General features: G+C 45.7%; 1 protein-coding gene across 1 annotated transcript in view; it reads right to left on the bottom strand.

Annotated features, from left to right (window-relative positions):
- Window positions 1–2,183: 2,183 nt before the first annotated feature.
- The window catches only part of nek1 (NIMA-related kinase 1), a 33,114-nt gene continuing 13,993 nt past the window's right edge, over window positions 2,184–21,304 (bottom strand). Inside the window, exons 13-32 of the mRNA XM_034150954.1 lie at window positions 20,105–20,164; window positions 19,698–19,745; window positions 19,371–19,451; window positions 17,209–17,351; window positions 16,852–16,971; window positions 16,160–16,262; window positions 15,198–15,284; window positions 12,220–12,303; window positions 11,604–11,681; window positions 10,583–10,678; window positions 9,484–9,639; window positions 9,359–9,412; window positions 7,481–7,598; window positions 6,636–6,893; window positions 6,425–6,550; window positions 5,734–5,910; window positions 5,198–5,374; window positions 5,022–5,116; window positions 3,826–3,896; window positions 2,184–2,345 (exon numbers count right to left, since the gene is read on the bottom strand). Coding sequence (XP_034006845.1) covers window positions 5,049–5,116; window positions 5,198–5,374; window positions 5,734–5,910; window positions 6,425–6,550; window positions 6,636–6,893; window positions 7,481–7,598; window positions 9,359–9,412; window positions 9,484–9,639; window positions 10,583–10,678; window positions 11,604–11,681; window positions 12,220–12,303; window positions 15,198–15,284; window positions 16,160–16,262; window positions 16,852–16,971; window positions 17,209–17,351; window positions 19,371–19,451; window positions 19,698–19,745; window positions 20,105–20,164 — 2,034 coding nt within the window. The 3' untranslated portion in view covers window positions 2,184–2,345; window positions 3,826–3,896; window positions 5,022–5,048. The remainder of the gene's footprint in view (window positions 2,346–3,825; window positions 3,897–5,021; window positions 5,117–5,197; window positions 5,375–5,733; window positions 5,911–6,424; window positions 6,551–6,635; window positions 6,894–7,480; window positions 7,599–9,358; window positions 9,413–9,483; window positions 9,640–10,582; window positions 10,679–11,603; window positions 11,682–12,219; window positions 12,304–15,197; window positions 15,285–16,159; window positions 16,263–16,851; window positions 16,972–17,208; window positions 17,352–19,370; window positions 19,452–19,697; window positions 19,746–20,104; window positions 20,165–21,304) is intronic.

The following is a 21,304-nucleotide window of genomic DNA, read 5'->3' as shown; positions in this document are numbered from 1 at the left end:
TATGTTCCTCAGATTGGCAGATGACACAGAATCTAGAGAGATATATGACTGTCATGTTTGTTGCTTACGCAGGCCTTAGCTAATCTGAACTAATGTCAGAATACTGCTCTGAACCAGGAGTCCTCCATCTTGTTGAATGTAACGGAGCGTCCACACAGCAGCGTTAAAAAAAATCTTGGAACGCTTCTGCCCATTCACTTTGAATGGGGTGACGTCACTTTGCCTCACTGTTCGCTGAACTGCATTGTCCCTATTTACCTACCGGGATACAAACCGGAGGAGCCAGGCATGGAGGGAGGTGGCAGAGACAGTGGTAGGTTTTCGCCTGTTTGGGGAGTTTATATCCAGTTTACTTCAGCCTTTTTTGCTTCGTATGTCGGGGGCGGGAGATTCATGTGATTGGTTGTTGGTGCCTTGCTTGCAAAAAATCCCCAAGCTTCAGATACGCCCACCTCCAAGATTTTTTTAACGCTGCTGTGTGGACGGGCCGTAACTCCCTCTCTTGGATATCAGCATATCAAGGACTCTACTCTGGGAACTATTTGTCCCACGCAGCTCTGTGTGTGATGACTACTTCCATTCCAGAGGATAATAAATACATGTATCCTGAGATTGAAGCTCAAGCCGGGGACCAGTGATATTTTTCTAACATCATATATTAAACATATAACACTAACTGAATTATTATTATCTCCGTACCTGATTGCCACTCCTCGTTGAGCTCGCTGTTGCTCAGGTTCTCCTCGGCCCCGTTAGTGAGCGCCCCCCCGGCCTCTTCATCGTCATCTTCCTCCTCCTCTTCCTCCTCTTCATCCTCCTCTTCCTCATCATCCACAGCCATCCTGCAGTCCTGCTGGATCTCAGCTGATATCCTGAACAGTTCCTCTGGAGGGTTCCCGTTGAAGTCTCCTTTCCCCTCCTCCTCCTGCAGGAGAAGCTCCATGGAGGCCCGGATGTCCCGCAGGTCTTCATCCTCATAGGCGCTGAGGAGCAGGGGATATATTATTACTACAGATCATCTCTGATGGCTAGAAACCAGGGACAGCATCAGGGTGAGGGTAGCAGCAGGTTATTATGGGATGTCTCGGAGATGGAAATTGTAAAAAGTGACATTTCCGTCAGTTTATGTTTTTCTGACGAATTATGGGTGACAAACTCTTCCAGGGGAAACATGGCTTTATTCTAGATGTCTCATTTAAAAAATAAATCCTGTAAAAACATTAAATTCTGCGCTCCTCTGTTAAACCGGGAAGCCATGGATGACTCTGCTGAGACCTACAGTCACGTGACAACAATTCAGTAAATATATTACATTATGTCAAATATATTATCATTAAAAAATTCGATTTGCTTCTTTATTTGAGTCATGATTCGATGATTAAAGTGCATAATTTCCCTGATATCTACATTAAATATCACCATTATCAGGAACGCCTGTTTTCTAACCCCGTGTGTTTTCTACATCTCTTACTCCTCCGTCTCTGACTGCTCCTCATCCTTCGCCGCCTCCTCCAGGTCTTCGATCTCCAGAGGATTATCCGGAGCGGCGTTAGCATTGTTAGCATCGTTAGCTCCTGCTGATTCCTGCCGAGGGCTGAAGACCCGGCTCAGGTCCGGGAGGGAACAGGTCCTCAACATCTGTGACACAAGCAGAGGTCAATGCTGCAATGCACTCACACAGGAAGGGGGGGGGGGGGGGGGGGGGGGGGGGGTCAACCTTCAAACTTTTCCAAATGCAACATAAAAAAGTGAATAATCTGTAAATGTGTTTCAGCCAATCAGAGACAGGCTCTGTATATATCTGATATACTGTTGAAAGAGAGAATAACAGGGGACCACATGTACATAGTGATAACCCTAACAAGGTCAATTTATCCAATCAAAGGTCAAAAGCCATAAAAGTTGATGACGTTTTTCTCCGATGTCTCAACTTCCTGTGACATCAGAACAAAAACAATTGTTAGCGAATCGTTTAAAGACCCGTTTGCAATGTAGTATTCTATAGGGTCAAAGGTTTGCTTCTGTGAATTGAAAACATATAGCAAAAACTATTCAGACATCGTGTGGTTATTATTTTCCCCACGCACCAAACTGAAATTCTAACTGAAATTAATTGAGTATGAGTGGGGGGGGGGGGGGTCTGACCTTTGGGTTGTTGGCGTCGAACATGCCGGTGGAGAGTCCAATCAGGAGGTCCCGTTGCTGCCCGGCCCGGAGAGGAGAGACGGAGCGAGAGCGAGAGTTCAGAGACGAGGACGAGTCATCGAGGGACGACTGAGCCGAGAGGAGGGCGGTCCGACGGTGGGCCGGGGAGAGAAGCTTCAGGAAGAGGGGCTCCTCCATCACTGATAGATCAGAGAGGAGATACACAGAGTCACTACAGAAGCTTCAGAGAGGAGATACACAGAGTCACTACAGAAGCTTCAGAGAGAAGAGTCACTACAGAAGCTTCAGAGAGAAGAGTCACTACAGAAGCTTCAGAGAGAAGAGTCACTACAGAAGCTTCAGAGAGAAGAGTCACTACAGAAGCTTCAGAGAGAAGAGTCACTACAGAAGCTTCAGAGAGAAGAGTCACTACAGAAGCTTCAGAGAGAAGAGTCACTACAGAAGCTTCAGAGAGGAGAGTCACTACAGAAGCTTCAGAGAGAAGTCAAAAACGTGACCCTCGCCCAGTGCTGGAAAGTACAATTTAGAGCAGGGGTGTCAAACTCAAATACACAGTGGGCCAACATAAACAATGGGTACTAGTGGAGGGCCGGACTGGTTCAATGTTTATTGCATAACGTATTGAAATGAACTTATTGCACATATTAAACCTGGAACTAACAAAGCTTAAACTATTGCCTATAAAAACAACATGAAACATTAAATAATCAGTTGCATTAATTTCTTATGGCTCTATCTGCAGCTTCTCCAGAGTCATTTCTTATGAGTACATTTCTCCACAGGCCAACAACAGCTTCAACAAAACTATTTCCCTCAAAGAGAAAACCAAACATGTGTCATCTCTCGCAAATGATGTTAGTTTAGTGTTTTTGTGTTCGTCTAGTGATTCTCCCCTTTATTTGTGAACAGTAACCTTCCCTTTCGTTTCAGATACTCTGACCTCCCTTCCTTGTGTGTCTCCCACTCCTGTGATTGTCGACCCCGCCCCTGATTGTTTGCACCTGTTCCCCATGACCTGGTGTATTTATTATCCTCGTCTCCCTTTGTCCTGTGCCAGTTCGTTTCGTTCCTTGTGACAAACAACCAGCGTATCAATCCAGGATTACTCCCAAGCAGAGCTTTGAGCCACGTCTTATCTCAGTATTTGTGTTGTTCATGCTCCTAGTGTTTTTCCTCTTTAAGAGTGATTTTGGTTTTTGTACCACTATAGTTGAGCTTTGGTTTGAATAAAACCTTTTTTGTTAAATCCTGTGTGAGTTGTGCATTTGAGTTCATACCCGTTTAATCAGTCGTAACAACATGCCCTGTTGTCGTGAGAGACAAAGTGCAGAAGGAAACATGTGAACTCAGTGTGCTGCTCTGTGATGCTAGCTCAGATACTTGGCATCTCATCTTGGGTGCAAGGTCATAAATGTTTGGGGTCAGGCTCTGAGCTGAGGAGACCCTCAGGATGGAGTGAAGGTGTGCGTGCAATATGCCAGAGGGCCAGATCTAATAGAAATTAGAAATGATCCTGCGGGCCGAAATTAAATCCACCACGGGCCTGATTTGGCCCCCGAGCCTTGGGTTTGACACATGTGCTTTAGAGGTACTTCTACTAAAGTACCAGATCTGAGTACTCCCCTCCTCCCTCCTCCCTCCTCCCTCCTCCCTCCTCACCTGAAGGCTCTGCTGGTTTCTCCTCTCTCCTCTCAGCCTCCTTTGCAGGTCTTAGCACGCCTCCTAGTGGTCTGCAAGAGAATTACACTTTAGTTTCTCGTGCATTTACAGAATGATGTCTTAAACTAAATATTCCCCTTATTTAGTTTGACATATTGCTGGAGTGAGGAAACTATGTCAAACACAAACTATATAACGTCAGGGTTCCTGCAGCACAAGGCAAATTAAAGACCAACCTGAAACTTTGGCTTTCTGGATGTGTGTGATGCTAAGGTAGGAGGTTCAAGGGTCAAGGCTTTTATAATGAGATGTTACCAGAACAAATAAGTATTCTGTCTTAAACTGATATCACTTTTTATTATAAATTAGGGCCATCTTTATGAATAACTCATTCAGTGCCTTTTAAAACTCTCAGGGTGTTTGGACACGCTGTAAATGATGTTTCCCTATCCGTGTAGAAAACTGAAATAGAGCCGTTTTAGTGTGAGTGACGAAGTGAGCGACAAAGTGAGAGACTAAGTGAGAGACTAAGTGAGCGACTAAGTGAGCGACGAAGTGAGCGACGAAGTGAGCGACTAAGTGAGAGACTAAGTGAGCGACGAAGTGAGCGACTAAGTGAGCGACTAAGTGAGCGACTAAGTGAGCGACTAAGTGAGCGACTAAGTGAGCGACGAAGTGAGCGACTAAGTGAGAGACGAAGTGAGCGACGAAGTGAGCGACGAAGTGAGAGACTAAGTGAGCGACGAAGTGAGCGACGAAGTGAGCGACGAAGTGAGCGACGAAGTGAGCGACGAAGTGAGCGACGAAGTGAGCGACGAAGTGAGCGACGAAGTGAGAGACTAAGTGAGCGACGAAGTGAGCGACGAAGTGAGCGACGAAGTGAGCGACGAAGTGAGCGACGAAGTGAGCGACGAAGTGAGCGACGAAGTGAGCGACGAAGTGAGCGACTAAGTGAGCGACTAAGTGAGCGACGAAGTGAGCGACGAAGTGAGCGACTAAGTGAGCGACTAAGTGAGCGACGAAGTGAGCGACGAAGTGAGCGACTAAGTGAGCGACTAAGTGAGCGACGAAGTGAGCGACGAAGTGAGCGATGAAGTGAGCGATGAAGTGAGCGTTTAAATGAGACTTGGTATGAAGGCAGGAGTTGATCAAACAGAAAGGCATTCACTCTTCCTTAAACACAGATGGAGGGTTACCCTTCCTGCTGCCAGGCCTGAGGAACATCAGCCCGGGGGAGAGGGGGGGGGTTTAGGGGTCTCCTCCAACTCCATCGACTCTAGGTCTGCTGGATCTGGAACAAGTCAGAACAGATCAAATCAATCTCTATCAATGAGGAGCTGAGGTATCAGACGGTGCTCAGGTTGAGCGTTACCCTGGATCTCAGAGGGGTGAGGTGGCAGCGTCTCTCTTTCTGCTGCAGACGTTCCCTTCTGGGAGGAATCTGTGGACGCTGCACTCTGACCACCAGCAGGGGGCGCTGTCCTAACAGGGAACACTTCCTCTTTAGGCGTCCTCACCATCTCCCCTGCTCCCGACAGGTGAGGCTGATCTGAGGAGAGGAAGGCGGGGGTTCATACGCATCCCAGACAAAGTCAATAAAGATCATCTCAACAGAATGAGCTTCAAACTCTTGAAATGCAACTAAACCAGTCATTTAACGTTAAATACTAATAAGCTTTATTTGAAAGCACTTTTCTTTTCTCACACATCTGATTGTGGGGGACTTTAGGGACATTTAAAAAGCGAGCTGCGGAGAACCTCAGGACATACAACGAGAGACTCTGAGAGATATGTGGGCGGCAAACCACTAAGAGCTTTAAAAACCAGTAGAATCATTTAGAAATCAATCCTGACTGAGCCACTGCTCAACATATAGAGATATGGATGGTCTATTATAACTAGACTAACCAGGGCTGTAGGAAGTGTCCCCAAAGAGGGACATGTCCCCACAGAGCGAGGTGTCCCCCAGGGTGAGGGGCTGCAGCTCCTGGAGGACCCTCAGGACCTGGGAGTCTGGACTGGATCTCCACACCTTCCTCCCCCCGTCCTCCTGCAGCATCTGAATCACCTCCCCCACCGTGTGCTCTGAGGACAGACAGGGGGACAAGGAGACATCAGAGAGAGACAAGGAGACATCAGAAAGAGACAAGGAGACATCAGAGAGAGAGACAAGGAGAGAGACAAGGAGACATCAGAGAGAGAGACAAGGAGAGAGACAAGGAGACATCAGAGAGAGAGACAAGGAGAGAGACAAGGAGACATCAGAGAGAGAGACAAGGAGACATCAGAGAGAGAGACAAGGAGACATCAGAGAGAGAGACAAGGAGACGTGGTTCAGGTGCAGACGAGACGTGGTTCAGGTGCAGACGAGACGCGTCTCAAGTGCAGACGAGACGCATCTCAGGTGCAGACGAGACGCGTCTCAGGTGCAGACGAGACGCGTCTCAGGTGCAGACGAGACGCGTCTCAGGTGCAGACGAGACGCGTCTCAGGTGCAGACGAGACGCGTCTCAGGTGCAGACGAGACGCGTCTCAGGTGCAGACGAGACGCGTCTCAGGTGCAGATGTTCTGGTGTGTTCTGGGGGACGGGGGACTCACCGATTGTTCTGATGCTGGTCTCCTCCAGGGTGTTCTGGGCCTCAGACAGAACCAGAGGGACTCCAGCCTCCCACTTCCTCCTGTCGGCACCAGAGGACGGTCTCTCTGCAGGGGACACTGACGAGGCTGCAGAGAGAGACATGCAGTATTAACATGAACCTGTGTTAGAGACTGTATATCTGAATGAAGCTCCAGAGGTGTCTCCACTCACTGGCACAGGGACTGGCTGTGGAGCAGGTTTCCCCAAAGGTCAGCCGAGACACAGGAAGTTCAGGAAGTTCTGCAGCGTCCCACTTCCTGCGCTCTCCATTAGCAGCACCGGGACCTGGTTCTGAAGGAGGACCTGGTGCTGAAGGAGGACCTGGTGCTGAAGGAGGACCTGGTTCTGCAGGAGGACCTGGTTCTGAAGGAGGACCTGGTTCTGAAGGAGGACCTGGTGCTGAAGGAGGACCTGGTTCTGAAGGAGGACCTGGTTCCAAAGATCGCAGAAGTACACACATCCTTTACTCAAGTAGAAGTACACACATCCTTTACTCAAGTAGAAGTACACACATCCTTTACTCAAGTAGAAGTACAGATACTCGTGTTTAAAAATACTCTGGTGAAAGTAGAAGTACTGACTAAACTTCTTTACTCAAGTCAAAGTAAAGAGGCTTTGAAATGTACTTCAGTAAAAAGTACCCATAACTAGCAGCTGTTTTAAAGAGTACCTGACCTCCCTTTATATTAATAGAACAATAATGTCATTGTTAGCTAATGAATGTTTCCATGCTGAACAACGGCAACATGACAACGTTTTCATTGGTCCCTCTTCTTTAGAGAAGACCAGGAAATGATGGATACACGGATCGTGTTCAAATCAATAGGCACGCAATGACTCTAAAGAATAATGATCACGCCACCAAACACACATTCAAACTAAAGGAACCAGCCTGTTTGGGAAATGTGAGAAGTAGAAAGTACAGGTATTTGTGTTCAACATGTAAGAAGTAGAAAGTACAGGTATTTGGGTTCAACATGTAAGAAAGTCAAAGTAAGTACTCCACTACTTCCTACCTCTGCCTGGTTCTGCAGGAGGACCTGGTTCTGAAGGGGGGGGAACAGACTCCTCTTCCACTGGACTCTGGGCCTTCAGGTTCTGGTTCAGTCGGCGCAGGATCTGCTTCTTCTCACTCTGGACCATGGAAAGCGATTTATAATATTAGGTTTAGATATTTAACCAAGTCATTCAGCTGTTTTAGCTCAACCTGACCGCAAGCAACCCGACCGCAAGCAACCCGACCACCGACCCGACCACAAGCAACCCGACCACAAGCAACCCGACCACCGACCACAACCAACCCGACCACCGACCACAACCAACCCGACCACAAGCAACCTGACCACCGACCACAACCCACAAGCAACCCGACCACCAGCAACCGGACCACCGACCACAAGCAACCCGACCACCGACCACAAGCAACCCGACCACCGACCACAAGCAACCTGACCACCGACCACAACCCACAACCAACCGGACCACAAGCAACCGGACCACCGACCACAAGCAACCCGACCACCGACCACAACCAACCCGACCACAAGCAACCCGACCACCGACCACAAGCAACCCGACCACAACCAACCCAACCACAAGCAACCCGACCACCGACCACAACCAACCCGACCACCGACCACAAGCAACCCAACCCCACAAGCAACCCGACCACCGACCACAAGCAACCCGACCACAAGCAACCCAACCCCACAAGCAACCCGACCACAAGCAACCCGACCACCGACCACAAGCAACCCGACCACAACCAACCCAACCCCACAAGCAACCCGACCACAAGCAACCCGACCACCGACCGCAAGCAACCCGACCACCGACCGCAAGCAACCCGACCACCGACCGCAAGCAACCCGACCACCGACCGCAAGCAACCCGACCACCGACCACAAGCAACCTGACCACCGACCACAAGCAACCCGACCACAACCAACCCAACCCCACAAGCAACCCGACCACAAGCAACCCGACCACCGACCGCAAGCAACCCGACCACCGACCGCAAGCAACCCGACCACCGACCGCAAGCAACCCGACCACCGACCGCAAGCAACCCGACCCCACAAGCAACCCGACCACAACCAACCCGACCACCGACCACAAGCAACCCGACCACAACCAACCCGACCACCGACCACAAGCAACCCGACCACAACCAACACGACCACCGACCACAACCAACCCGACCACAACCAACCCGACCACAAGCAACCCGACCACCGACCACAAGCAACCCGACCACCGACCACAAGCAACCCGACCACCGACCACAACCAACCCGACCGCAAGCAACTATACCGCAAGCAACCCGACCACAAGCAACCCGACCCCACAAGCAACCCGACCCCACAAGCAACCCGACCACAAGCAACCCGACCACAAGCAACCCGACCACAAGCAACCCGACCACAACCAACCCGACCACAACCAACCCGACCACAAGCAACCCGACCACAAGCAACCCGACCACAAGCAACCCGACCAAACTCATAATCTTGGGATGCAATTGTTACTTTGGGAAATTAGTCAAGTTGAAATAGAAGCGAAGAGAACAAAAAAGTGTGTTATTTTATATTTATTAAACATGTTTTAAACCACAACAGGTTAAGGTTCTATTTTTGAACATAGAGTGCACGCCCTCACTAGCAACCCCAAATAAAATGGAAGCTCAGGAAGTTTGTAGTTCCTCCTCGCCTCCAACCACGTCGCTTTCATGTTGAATGATGCAGCTGGAAGCAGGAGGAACACATTTTGGAGGAGGTCAAACTTCCTGAAGCATTCTCTGTCACTCTGTAACTTCATATGCCATGACCACTGAGTGGACTTCCACATCAAGGAGGTGATGTCCCGTTCATAGATCATTGATATCGTGCTCTCACCTGGAGGACGGCAGCAGTCTCCGGCTGAGCGGACTTCTCTTTCAGCGGAGTCACCTGCCAGAAACAACACTTCCATTAGGACAACATCGTGACACATGGCAGAGTGATGGAGTTTGTGAACTGACCGCTCCAACGTTCTTCAGGGCGGCCGTCATGGAGATGGCTTCAGCTTCAGCAGCGTCTGGCTGAGAGGTCTGAGGAGGATCTGATGAAGACGACGATGATGATGATGCTACGTGTCCTGCTGCAGCGACGCCAGGCTTCACCCCCCGAGCTGCGAGCTGCACCAACACAAAGGACCCAGGGTTAGACGTGAAGTGAAGCACGGGCGAGGTGACGGACGCCTCTTTGCACTCGCTTTTAATGCTAGCTGAACCTGACATTTCTATATGTTACTAGTTATTGTGCTTGATGCTTCAGGCTGACTGGAGCACAGAGGATGCTTCAGGCTGACTGGAGCACAGAGGATGCTTCAGGCTGACTGGAGCACAGAGGATGCTTCAGGCTGACTGGAGCACAGAGGATGCTTCAGGCTGACTGGAGCACAGAGGATGCTTCAGGCTGACTGGAGCTCAGAGGATGCTTTAGACAGACCTTAGTGATCTCCATCAGATGGTAGCAGTTCAGATTCTCTGTCAGAGCATGCTTTGGGTCCAGAGGATGCTGCTGGAGCCTCTCAGGTTATTATGGTCTGTGAGTCAGGAAGTCTCTGACAGGGTGACCTACAGTCTGTGAGCAGATTTCTAACAGGTGGAGCAGATTTGATTTTAAAGCCGTTGTCAGACACTTGTACCAGGTAGAGTTGCTGTACTGCAGAACAGACTAAATCACAGATGTAAAGAGCAGAAGAGTTTCTCTGCTCGCTCCAAAAGACCTCAGGCGGCAGAAAAGTCAGATTTCTGAGAAAAATACCAACAAATGATCTTTTTTAGTTTTGACTACTTCCATTCTTTAGAGGATAATAAATACATGGATCCTGATCTTGAAGCTCAAGCCGGAGAGTTCTCTAACAGAAATAAAATAGCATTAAAAATATGTTTCTAGTTATTGTGCTATATATTCAATTTGGTCTTTCCATGACAGCAGATGGTCAATCTATAAATCTATATATCTATATATTGTATTTGTTCCCTGTACAGCACTCTGGTCAACGTGGGTTGTTTTTAAATGTGCTGTATAAATAAATGTGATTGATTGATAGATAGAGATGGAGATGGATCTTACGTGCTCCTCCCAGGCTCTCTTCTCCCTCTCCAGCGCCTCCACCCTCTTCTTCTCCAGCTGCTCTCTCAGCACAGCAGCTCGAGTGTTAGCTTGAGCCTGACGGGAGGAGAAGCACAAGCAAAACATCGTTTAAAAAGTAATAGCTTCATCCATTAAGCACGGTGATTTCATTAGCTTACGTTATAGGAAAGAGCGCCGGTCAAAAAGCTTTATTCCTATAAGTCCGAGACGATAGCGAGATTAAAACTTCACCAACATGTATTTGTATCACCTTCTCTCAATCCCTCAAACACACAGGCATGCAGGGTTTCACTCAAATACCTAAATGATTGGTTTTGGCAGAAATCAATTAAAAGGAAATATTCAATTTGATCTGACGACTGAAAAGTCTGAAGGTTTTAATTGACTTTAACGAGAATAAAATGCTTAGAAAAATACTTTTAAATGGATAAAAACAATGAATGATGTATAAGATCAATATATAACTTGAATGCAGGATAAAGACAAGCACAAGATACTTTTTTAAATAATAGCTCCATCCATGACTTAAAGGTGGGGTAGGTCATTCCCTTCAGAAACACTTGTTATATTCCATGGAATGCTCTTAACATCCCGATAGCAATGAATATCTGAAGTGCTTTGACAAAAAATCCATAAATAAATATCATCAGTGGAAGCTGTAGTACTGTAAAAAGCACGACCAATCATCTGAGCCGGCCCGGCTAAAATAACTGGATGGCCTACCTGCCTGTCAGCCTTCCATCTGTGCACAAACTTATCTCGTGCCCTCATTGGTCATGTGCACGTTCGTGTGTGTTGGAGGAGGGGCTCTGTAAGGAAGTGGCAGATTTTCTCCGGTTGTGTATTTTCAAATTCTAGCGCACTCGAGCTGGTTTCTCAAACTTACCTACCCCAGCTTTAAGCAGGGTTATTTCATTAGCTTAAGTTATGGCAAAGAACGGCAGTCAAAAAGCTTTATTCCTATAAGTCTTCCAATGTGACATATTAATGTAATCCTCACTTTTAGCGCCTCGATCTTCTTCCTCTTGAGCTCGGCCTCCTCGCTGGACTCCTGGCTGTCTGACCCGTCGCTGTCGTACTGAAACACAACAACAACAGCACAGGAGAGGAAACGTCAGAAAACTCCCATTGCACCGTATCACTGCACTGGTTACCGGCGTCCTTCAGAATTCATTTTAAAGTGCTTTTAATGACTTACAAGGCTTTACTTAACCTCGCCCTTAACATATGTAAGTGACTGACTTTCTCGTCATCAACCTGCAAGGATTTTTGAGATTTTTGAGAAAAAGTCCGAATTGTTTGAGAAAGTCAGAATTTTTTGATTTGAGAAAAAGCCAGAATTTTTGGAGAAAAAGTCAGAATTTTTAGAGAAAAAGACCGAATTTTTGAGAAAAAGTCCGAATTTTTGAGAAAAAGTCTGACATTTTTAGATTTTTTGAAAAACACCAACAAATTCTCTTTTTTTTTTGACTACTACTATTCTTGAGAGGATAATAAATACATGGATCCTGAGATTGAAGCTCAAGTCGGAGGCCAGTGAGATTTTTCACAGAAATAAAAATTGTTAAATGTGGAAATACAAATTTACAGTAACAAAATATAAAGCAGATGTTCACCTTCTCTCCTCTGAGCCGGGCTTTGATCTGCTGACGCTCGTTGAAGTTCTGCAGGCGGATCTGCCTCAGTCTGGACAGATACTCCTGAGGACAAACAGAGAGTCTCAGTCTGGAGAGATACTCCTGAGGACAAACAGAGAGTCTCAGTCTGGAGAGATACTCCTGAGGACAAACAGAGAGTCTCAGTCTGGAGAGATACTCCTGAGGACAAACAGAGAGTCTCTGTCTGGAGAGATACTCCTGAGGACAAACAGAGAGTCTCAGTCTGGAGAGATACTCCTGAGGACAAACAGAGAGTCTCAGTCTGGAGAGATACTCCTGAGGACAAACAGAGAGTCTCAGTCTGGAGAGATACTCCTGAGGACAAACAGAGAGTCTCAGTCTGGAGAGATACTCCTGAGGACAAACAGAGAGTCTCAGTCTGGAGAGATACTCCTGAGGACAAACAGAGAGTCTCAGTCTGGAGATACTCCTGAGGACAAACAGAGAGTCTCAGTCTAACAGGTGCAGCAGCATGGATGTAAAATGTGAGAAAGCTTCTTAATAAACTAAAGGCTTTTTGAAGATCTAACGGTTCCAGTTGGACTAATGCTTCCAAGTCTTCAACAACGTTAGGGAACAAATACAGAAATATAAAAGTTGCACCAAAAATAAGTTCAAAAGATTGTGATTTTTCGTGGCTTTTTTCAATTCTAACGGTTCCAGTTGGACTTCAGTCAATTCTGTCTGAAGTTGTTTTTAAATGTTGTATTTGCTCTAGCTTTCCCACACATGATTATAGAAAGGGTTGAAAATGATGTAAAATCTTAGATTTCCAATTGAAAAATGTGAAATGTTCTTGTAGGAAGAACCCCCCTAATCCTCGAGTCAATGCTTCTTAGTCTCCAGCGTTAGGGAACACACTGGTGGGCGAAACACTACGGAAATATAAAGGTTGCACCTAAAATACCATATTTATGATGTGGTCTTATTTACTTGGGTTTTCCTCGTTGTGTTACCCGTGTGTGTTTTGGTACTTCTTGAACCAGCTGATAAATCCCTGAGTTTCTCCTGAGATAATTACACTCCTTAAACGGTATTATATCAACATCTGCACATCATCACATCAACACATCAGCCAGAATAAAATATAACTCCTGCAGTAAACAAGATGAACATCCAATCCACAGCGAACACACAAACAATAACAATGGGTTCACAGCTGTGATCAATAACAGCCCAAATAATAACCAACATGTCACAGCGCTCGGTGTGCAGGGAGGGGTCATGAGGGCGAGATGCAGGGGTGCATTATGGGAGTTTAGTTCAGACGGATGAAGGATCATCATTTCACTTAATTTAAAAATAATTATAGTTTTATCTTCACGTTTCTGCATTCAAGTTATAAATGATTGTTATTGATCATTAATTGTAGTGGTTGCTTTTCTCTATGACGTTTCCTCGTCAGCTGGATTTCTCTCGTTGCGTTTCCCATGTGTGATTTGGTGCTTCTTGAAAACCTTGTCCTGAGATAATTACGAGGCAACACTTCACCCAGAGCACGGTATGATGTTAGCATCAACACTTCACCCAGAGCACGGTATGATGTTAGCATCAACACTTCACCCAGAGCACGGTATGATGTTAGCATCAACACTTCACCCAGAGCACGGTATGATGTTAGCATCAACACTTCACCCAGAGCACGGTATGATGTTAGCATCAACACTTCAGCCAGAGCACGGTATGATGTTAGCATCAACACATCACCCAGAGCACGGTACGATGTTAGCATCAACACATCAGCCAGAGCACGATGTTAGCATTAACACATCACCCAAAGCACGGTACGATGTTAGCATTAACACTTCACCCAGAGCACGGTACGATGTTAGCATTAACACATCAGCCAGAACACGGTATGATGTTAGCATCAACACATCAGCCAGAGCACGGTATGATGTTAGCATCAACACATCACCCAGAGCATAGTATGATGTTAGCATCAACACATCACCCAGAGCACGGTACAATGTTAGCATCAACACTTCACCCAGAGCACGGTACGATGTTAGCATCAACACTTCACCCAGAGCACGGTACGATGTTAGCATCAACACATCAGCCAGAGCACGGTACGATGTTAGCATTAACACATCAGCCAGAGCACGGTATGATGTTAGCATTAACACATCAGCCAGAGCACGGTATGATGTTAGCATCAACACTTCACCCAGAGCACCGTATGATGTTAGCATTAACACATCAGCCAGAGCACCGTATGATGTTAGCATCAACACTTCACCCAGAGCACGGTACGATGTTAGCATCAACACATCAGCCAGAGCACGGTACGATGTTAGCATTAACACATCAGCCAGAGCACGGTATGATGTTAGCATCAACACTTCACCCAGAGCACGGTACGATGTTAGCATTAACACATCAGCCAGAGCACGGTACGATGTTAGCATCAACACATCAGCCAGAGCACGATGTTAGCATTAACACATCACCCAAAGCACGGTACGATGTTAGCATTAACACTTCACCCAGAGCACGGTACGATGTTAGCATCAACACATCAGCCAGAACACGGTATGATGTTAGCATCAACACATCAGCCAGAACACGGTATGATGTTAGCATCAACACATCAGCCAGAGCACGGTATGATGTTAGCATCAACACATCAGCCAGAGCACGGTATGATGTTAGCATCAACACTTCACCCAGAGCACGGTATGATGTTAGCATTAACACATCAGCCAGAATAAAATATAAATCCTGCAGTAAACAAGATGAACATCCAATCCACAGCGAACACAAAGGAGGAGCAGTGGTTATTAAAAATGTGACAAACAAACAATAACAATGGGTTCACAGCTGTGATCAATAACAGCCAAAATAATAAACATCATGTCACAGCGCTCGGTGTGCAGGGAGGGGTCATGAGTTGAGATGCAGGGGTGCATTATGGGAGTTTTGTCGACTCCTACCTCCTCCTCCCGGTTGGCTCTGGGCCTCCTGAAGCGGATCGAGCCCCCCCGACTCCCGTACGTCGCTGCCAGGTTCTGCCGCGTTCCCTGTTCACGTTTCATTTCATTTAACCACATTTAAAACATCTTGCCAAAACCTACTTTGGAGGAGTGGATTGACATCGGTTATGATATGTTTAAGATGGAAAGGATAACCCTCGCTCTGAGACTGCAGCCGGGAAGGTTTTTGTGGAGATGGGAAAAATGGATAATACATTTTACACCAATATGACCATCATTCGTCTAGAAGGGATGTGGATGTCTTTTGTTCTATGCCCCCCCTGTTTGAATAGGTTGCAGGTACACCCCCATAGCCCTGCTGGTGTTAATGTTCAAATTGTATGTTGGAGTATGTTTGAAGGTATTATCCACTAATATGTATGTTTGATTTGTGATCACTGTTAACTACAGAAGGCTTACAGAGAAGATTGTATACATGTGAAAAGCTGAATAAAAGAACATCGTGCCGTCACAGTAAGGGGTCAGGAGCTAATGTCCATCCATTATCACAGCATGTACATTCAATATAGTGATGTTTAAACCCACATCTCTTCCCTGGCTGCCTGTAAACACATGTAACGTCTTATTACTCGTGAATCACCCCGTGGAGTTGGACCTGAATCACAGACATGCTGGAGCTTTATATAAAAACATCAGAACCGGTCTGATCCGGCTCGAGCTGCAAAATCTCAACAAGTCAAAGGTCTTTTTAAACTCAACCCATAACAACCCAGACCTTCTACTTTATGAAAGGATGGGGCTCCTAGGACATCTTGGACATGTAATTATGGGAACACAAAGTCACATGACCTGGCCTATGACCGACTGTTCAGTGTGAGTCACTTAGGGTCTCATGGGTTAAATGTGACGGGTTTCTCTCAGCATGTGTCCCTTAACATCTCTTCAGAAGTGTCTGTACGTACCAGCTGTCCCTCGGCTCGCACCTTGTTGAGCATGGCTTCTCTCTTCCTCTGCAGAAACTCTTCCACCTGATAGGCCCGTCCTGCAGCCATGTGACCCCGGGACCTGAACATACAACAAGGGTATCAGTACTGTCAACACTATGGAATCAAGGGCAACTAAATGCATTAAAATACCTTAAGTTTCCCTCAAGTATTACACTTAATGTACTGCAACAGCTTAACAGCACTGCAGCTGATTCAAAGCTATTAAAGGGTACAGTTCATACGGGACATGTGCTTGATGTAGTCACACGAGTGATGTATTCACAAAGCTGGCCTTTAGAGAGTGGACATTTGCAGATGAAAATAAAACAATTAACCAAATAACTCGGGGGAGGAAAGGGATATACTTCAGCAGGAATACAATAAAAGAAAGCACTAAAAAAGTAGATTTGATCTGCAAAAAAACAGCCAATAGAAATCAGACAGACGCAATGATTGTTGATTGGAAGTCTGTAGGTAGAAAAGACTTTGGTTGGTGTGGAATTTTATTGGATTTCCTCAAGTAAAAGATAAGGATGAAACAAACTGGAAATACTTAAGTGAAGGTTTTTATGGAAAAAGACTTAAAGAAAGACTTCTTTAGAGAAACCCGTTTTCTTCTAATGAAGCCTCAACATGTGTTTTGTTTGGATCAGGGTGCTGTCACTGACCGGCTGATGTGAGCAGCTTTAGAGCCGTGCTGCAGACGCTGCAGTTCCCTCTTGATGGCGTCCGGGTTCAGGACCCGGGCCGGGCTGCTGGGCAGAACCGGGCCTGCAGCCGCCGGGACCCTGCAGGGGACCAGAAGACACACTGAAATCTCCTTAAATACAGGGAAGGGGCTGTACAGGATATCAGCTTTTATATTCAAAGGTCCTACTGATGAAGACTTTTTGTTATGGTTATTTCATTTCACAACCAGTATAATATATATATATATATATAAGTGTGCATGTTTTGTTTTAAAATAACTGCCATGTGTGGAATAAACAAATAAATAACAGTGAACTCTGAGTCCCTGAACGCACCGTGCCGGGCTGCCTGGTGCCGGAGACGCGCCTCTCATCTGGTCCAGCGCAGCGTGGTAGTGTTCGTACGGGGTTTTACTGGGAAGGTAACCCGGACCCTGAACTGAGCACGGGGCGGCCCTCTGCCCCCCCCCTGCAAAACACTGAGGAGGAGCACAGGAGGAGGTGAGCACAAATACTGAGGAGGAGCACAGGGGGAGGTGAGCACAACACTGAGGAGGAGCACAGGAGGAGGTGAGCACAACACTGAGGAGGAGCACAGTATACAGAACTTTGAAATTCTGAAATGTTTCAAAATTCGGAATTTTCTGAAAATCTCCAATTCTGACTTCCTTCTTAAAATTCTTGCTTTTATAAAAATCCCGTAATTCTGACTTTTTTCATAAAATTTCACAATTCATAAAATCTTGAAATTCAGATTTTTTTCAGAAAATCTCTAAAATGTTGACTTTTCTTTTAAATCTGAAAATTCTTAAAATCTTGACTTTTTTCATAAAATCCTTATTAAAAAAAATGTGAAAAAAGTGAAAATTCTGATTTTTTTTTTTTAAATCTCAAAATTATGACTTTTTTCCTTAAAATCAAAAAAAAAAAATCTGACTTTTCTTAAAATAAAAAAAATTATGACTTTTTTGACGTGGCAAATGGAGCTGCTGTGATGTAAGCAACATTATAGCCAGGGGTGCACATAACTGGTACGCAGGTACGCATGCGCGGCAACAATCTGAAATGCGTAACGTCACTTGTGTCACAACGCGCCTTTGCGTACCTGATAGGTCATCAAAACAAAAACACATATTTTGTCTATACGTGTTTCTTGTCAACACTCAGTGGAGTAAATTATTAGACATGTCCAAAAAAAACAAAGACATTAAGCAGCCACTTTGCCGTTTCGCTCCCTGCAAAAATCTTCGGACTTTCTATGACTGATTGAACTGGGTGCTGGCTGTGCCGCGCAGGACATAACCGACGGACCTGTGAAGCTTCACAGGAGAAAGAGGCTTAGATCACTGGACGACAGAGTTGGTCGCCATGTGCACAGACGGGGCTGCTGTTAACGTCGGTGTGTACAACAGAATTGTACCAAAACTACATCAACTGGCTGCAGTGGGAGACTCCCCTGTGCACATTCTGTGCCCCGCGCACACACTGGAGAACTGCGCAAAATCAGCTGATCACAACGTTCACGCTCTGTGGTCAAGCTGCTGCAGTTTTATTTACAACAAAGTGGAGTAAAACACACAGCTGCAAACTTACTCAGGCTGTTAATGGAAGAGTTTGAAATCAGACAGGGTTAGGTGGATGAAGTGTTACTCAAGTAAAATTAGAAAAGTATTATCATCAACACCTAGTTAAAGTAGCGACAGTAAAAGTAGTCATTTTGCAGATTGGTCCATTTCATAATAATGTATATGATATGTTTTATAATTATTGATCATTAAAGTGTTTAAAAATGAGTTTGAATGACTTTGTATACTGCAGGGTAGCTTGTGGATTTACTCCAGGTGGAACTAAAGTCTGATTTAACACTTGATTATATTTCACATCATTCATCCACATCTGTGAAGTAACTAAAGGTATTAAATACATGTAGTGGAGGAAAAGTACATGATTTACCTCTGAACTGTAGTGGAGTAGAAGTACAAAGTAGCATAAATTGTACCTAAGTACAGTACTTGAATAAATGTACTTTGTTACTTCCCACCTCTGAAATCAGATATGACTTCAAGTCATGTGATAATTTCTTAGTATTTGATCCTTCAACTTGGCCTCAGGAAATGCAAGGACTTCACAGTTTTGGCAACAAGTTTTGGAGAAAGCAAATCGGAGGCTTAAAAAGAGACAGGGAGGTGCATCTTCATCATCTTCATCATCTAGCATGCAAGAAGTGTAAATAGAGGACAGTGAAGGAGACACTGAGGAGGACAGTGAGGAAGACTGCACTTATTAAAACCACGCTTCATGTGGGGTGAGTACCAAACACTGTCTCCTGGTACTCATCTGAGTAACTCACTAAAAAAGTTATGTGCACCCCTGATTATAGCCTTGATCTGAGACTGAGGTATTATTATGGTCTCGTCTCGTAGGTCGAGTTCAGGTGAAGGTGACACCTGGAGGTACTTGTAAGTAAAAGGTGGGATAATGATCAGGTGCTCCAGTACCTTCCTCTCGGGGCTGCTGCCTCCACTGGAGCTCAGCACGTGTCTCCAGCCCTGCTCTCTGGCCTGGTTTATCCGGTTGATCTGTTAGAAGATCACAGGTTCATCATTACTTCACTTTAAGTTAGAGACACAGAGGACATTTATCCTTACCACCTGTTTTTGACAAAGAGAAATAACCAAGAAACCACTTGTAAAAAGTTCAGGACAGAATATTTTTTAATACAAAAGCTGTTTCAATCATTAGCTTGTAGTATTTAGTTTACCTAATTTGTGAACATTTTAAAAAAGATTCTGAAACTCAATTAGGTAAAGTATTGAATCACCCACCTTTTCCTTTTCATATCTCTTCATCTGCTCCGCTTTAAACAGGACCATCTGAGAGGGAGCAATGACACGCATCAGTGAGAGCTGAACACGTTCATATTTCAAAGCAAAACTAGTAAATGCATTTGAATATTCTCTGATCCCAGCCTCTCCTATAGGGCTGGGCAAAATATCTATATCTATATTGTGATAAAAGACCACAGAGAAACTCCCTCTGGAGGGAACACAGGGATTTTAGCATTTAGAGACCATTTACATGCACTAAAGCCAATAGAACCCACTGCAGGAGAGGGAGCAACCACCGGAAGCACAACAGGGCCTCTTTGAAGATTTAATAGACACACATTTAGTCAGATTACTCGCTAATAAAATCCCCTTTTCTTTTAAAAACCTCACCCAGGTAAACCCACCTGCTCTCTCCGTTTCCTCTCCTTCTCGATCAGCTCCATCCTCTTCTTCCTCATGCCGTCCTGCAGCAGGAGGGGAAACGTTAAAGAAACTGTGTAGTGAGGAGGTTACACATCAGGCAGAACATGGAGAACATGGAGAACAGGGAGAACAGGGAGAACAGGGAGAACAGGGAGAACAGGGAGAACAGGGAGAAGACAGAGAACGATGGGTTACGTATTGTAAGCCTAGTTCTATAAGCACAGGCTCCGCCCTCTACTGGACTCTATGGGTACTACTCTCATCAATGATATGCAAGCGTTCACACACTGAATTTGTATAAACGTAGCCGGCCAATCAGGGCGAGCCTACCTGAATGCGCGCGCAGGCTCACAGTATATAAGGCGGCTCCTGACTGTCATCCTACACCCTCTTCAGCGAGCGGCATAGGGAAGACAGGGCCCCTAGGTAGAGGGTACTGGACTCTATGGGTGCAGTGGGTGGAGCCCCGATGGATAAACGCAGTGTTTCCCATACATTTTTTTTATTATTAATATTAATTATTATTATTATTATTATTATTATTATTATTATTATTATTATTATTATTATTATTATTATTATTATTATTATTATTATTATTATTATTATTTGTTGTGGTCTAATGGATAGTGAGGTGGGCTGATGATCGGAAGGTTGCGAGTTCAAATCCTGCCTGGAACACCACTACTAGTGTGCCCTTGAGTAAGGCACTTAGCCCTCAGTCACTCCAGGGAGGATGTCCCTGTAATGGGTAAGTCGCTTTGGAAGAAGGCGTCTGCTAAATGCCTAAATTGTAAATGATATTGTTGGGAGAATAAACCCCACAGATCCTCCACTCCGGTGTGTCTCACTCATTAACAACACAGAGCAACAAGAACGTTGTCTACAGTAGCCATGAACTCACATGTATTATCTTATTTGAGGGGGGGGGTGCGGTGCGGTGCCCCCACAAATAGAATCAAATTCTGTGGGAAACACTGATAAACGCCCTGTCGTCCTACAACATCGACCCACCACACTGCCCCTGACCGGCCTGTGGTTAATAGCCACCGCACCTCAACTTCCTATCACCCGGTTGTGACCGTGGAGAAGTCGGGGCCGCAGCTCACTTGGCTGGGTAGAGCCTAATTGGTCTGAATAAGCCCATAGCTCCACCCTGCAGGTGCCAGCGCAAGTGACTA

This window comes from Trematomus bernacchii, unplaced genomic scaffold (assembly GCF_902827165.1).
Source record: "Trematomus bernacchii unplaced genomic scaffold, fTreBer1.1, whole genome shotgun sequence".
NCBI classification, from domain to species: domain Eukaryota; kingdom Metazoa; phylum Chordata; class Actinopteri; order Perciformes; family Nototheniidae; genus Trematomus; species Trematomus bernacchii.
This window is presented reverse-complemented; position numbering and strand designations above follow the sequence as displayed.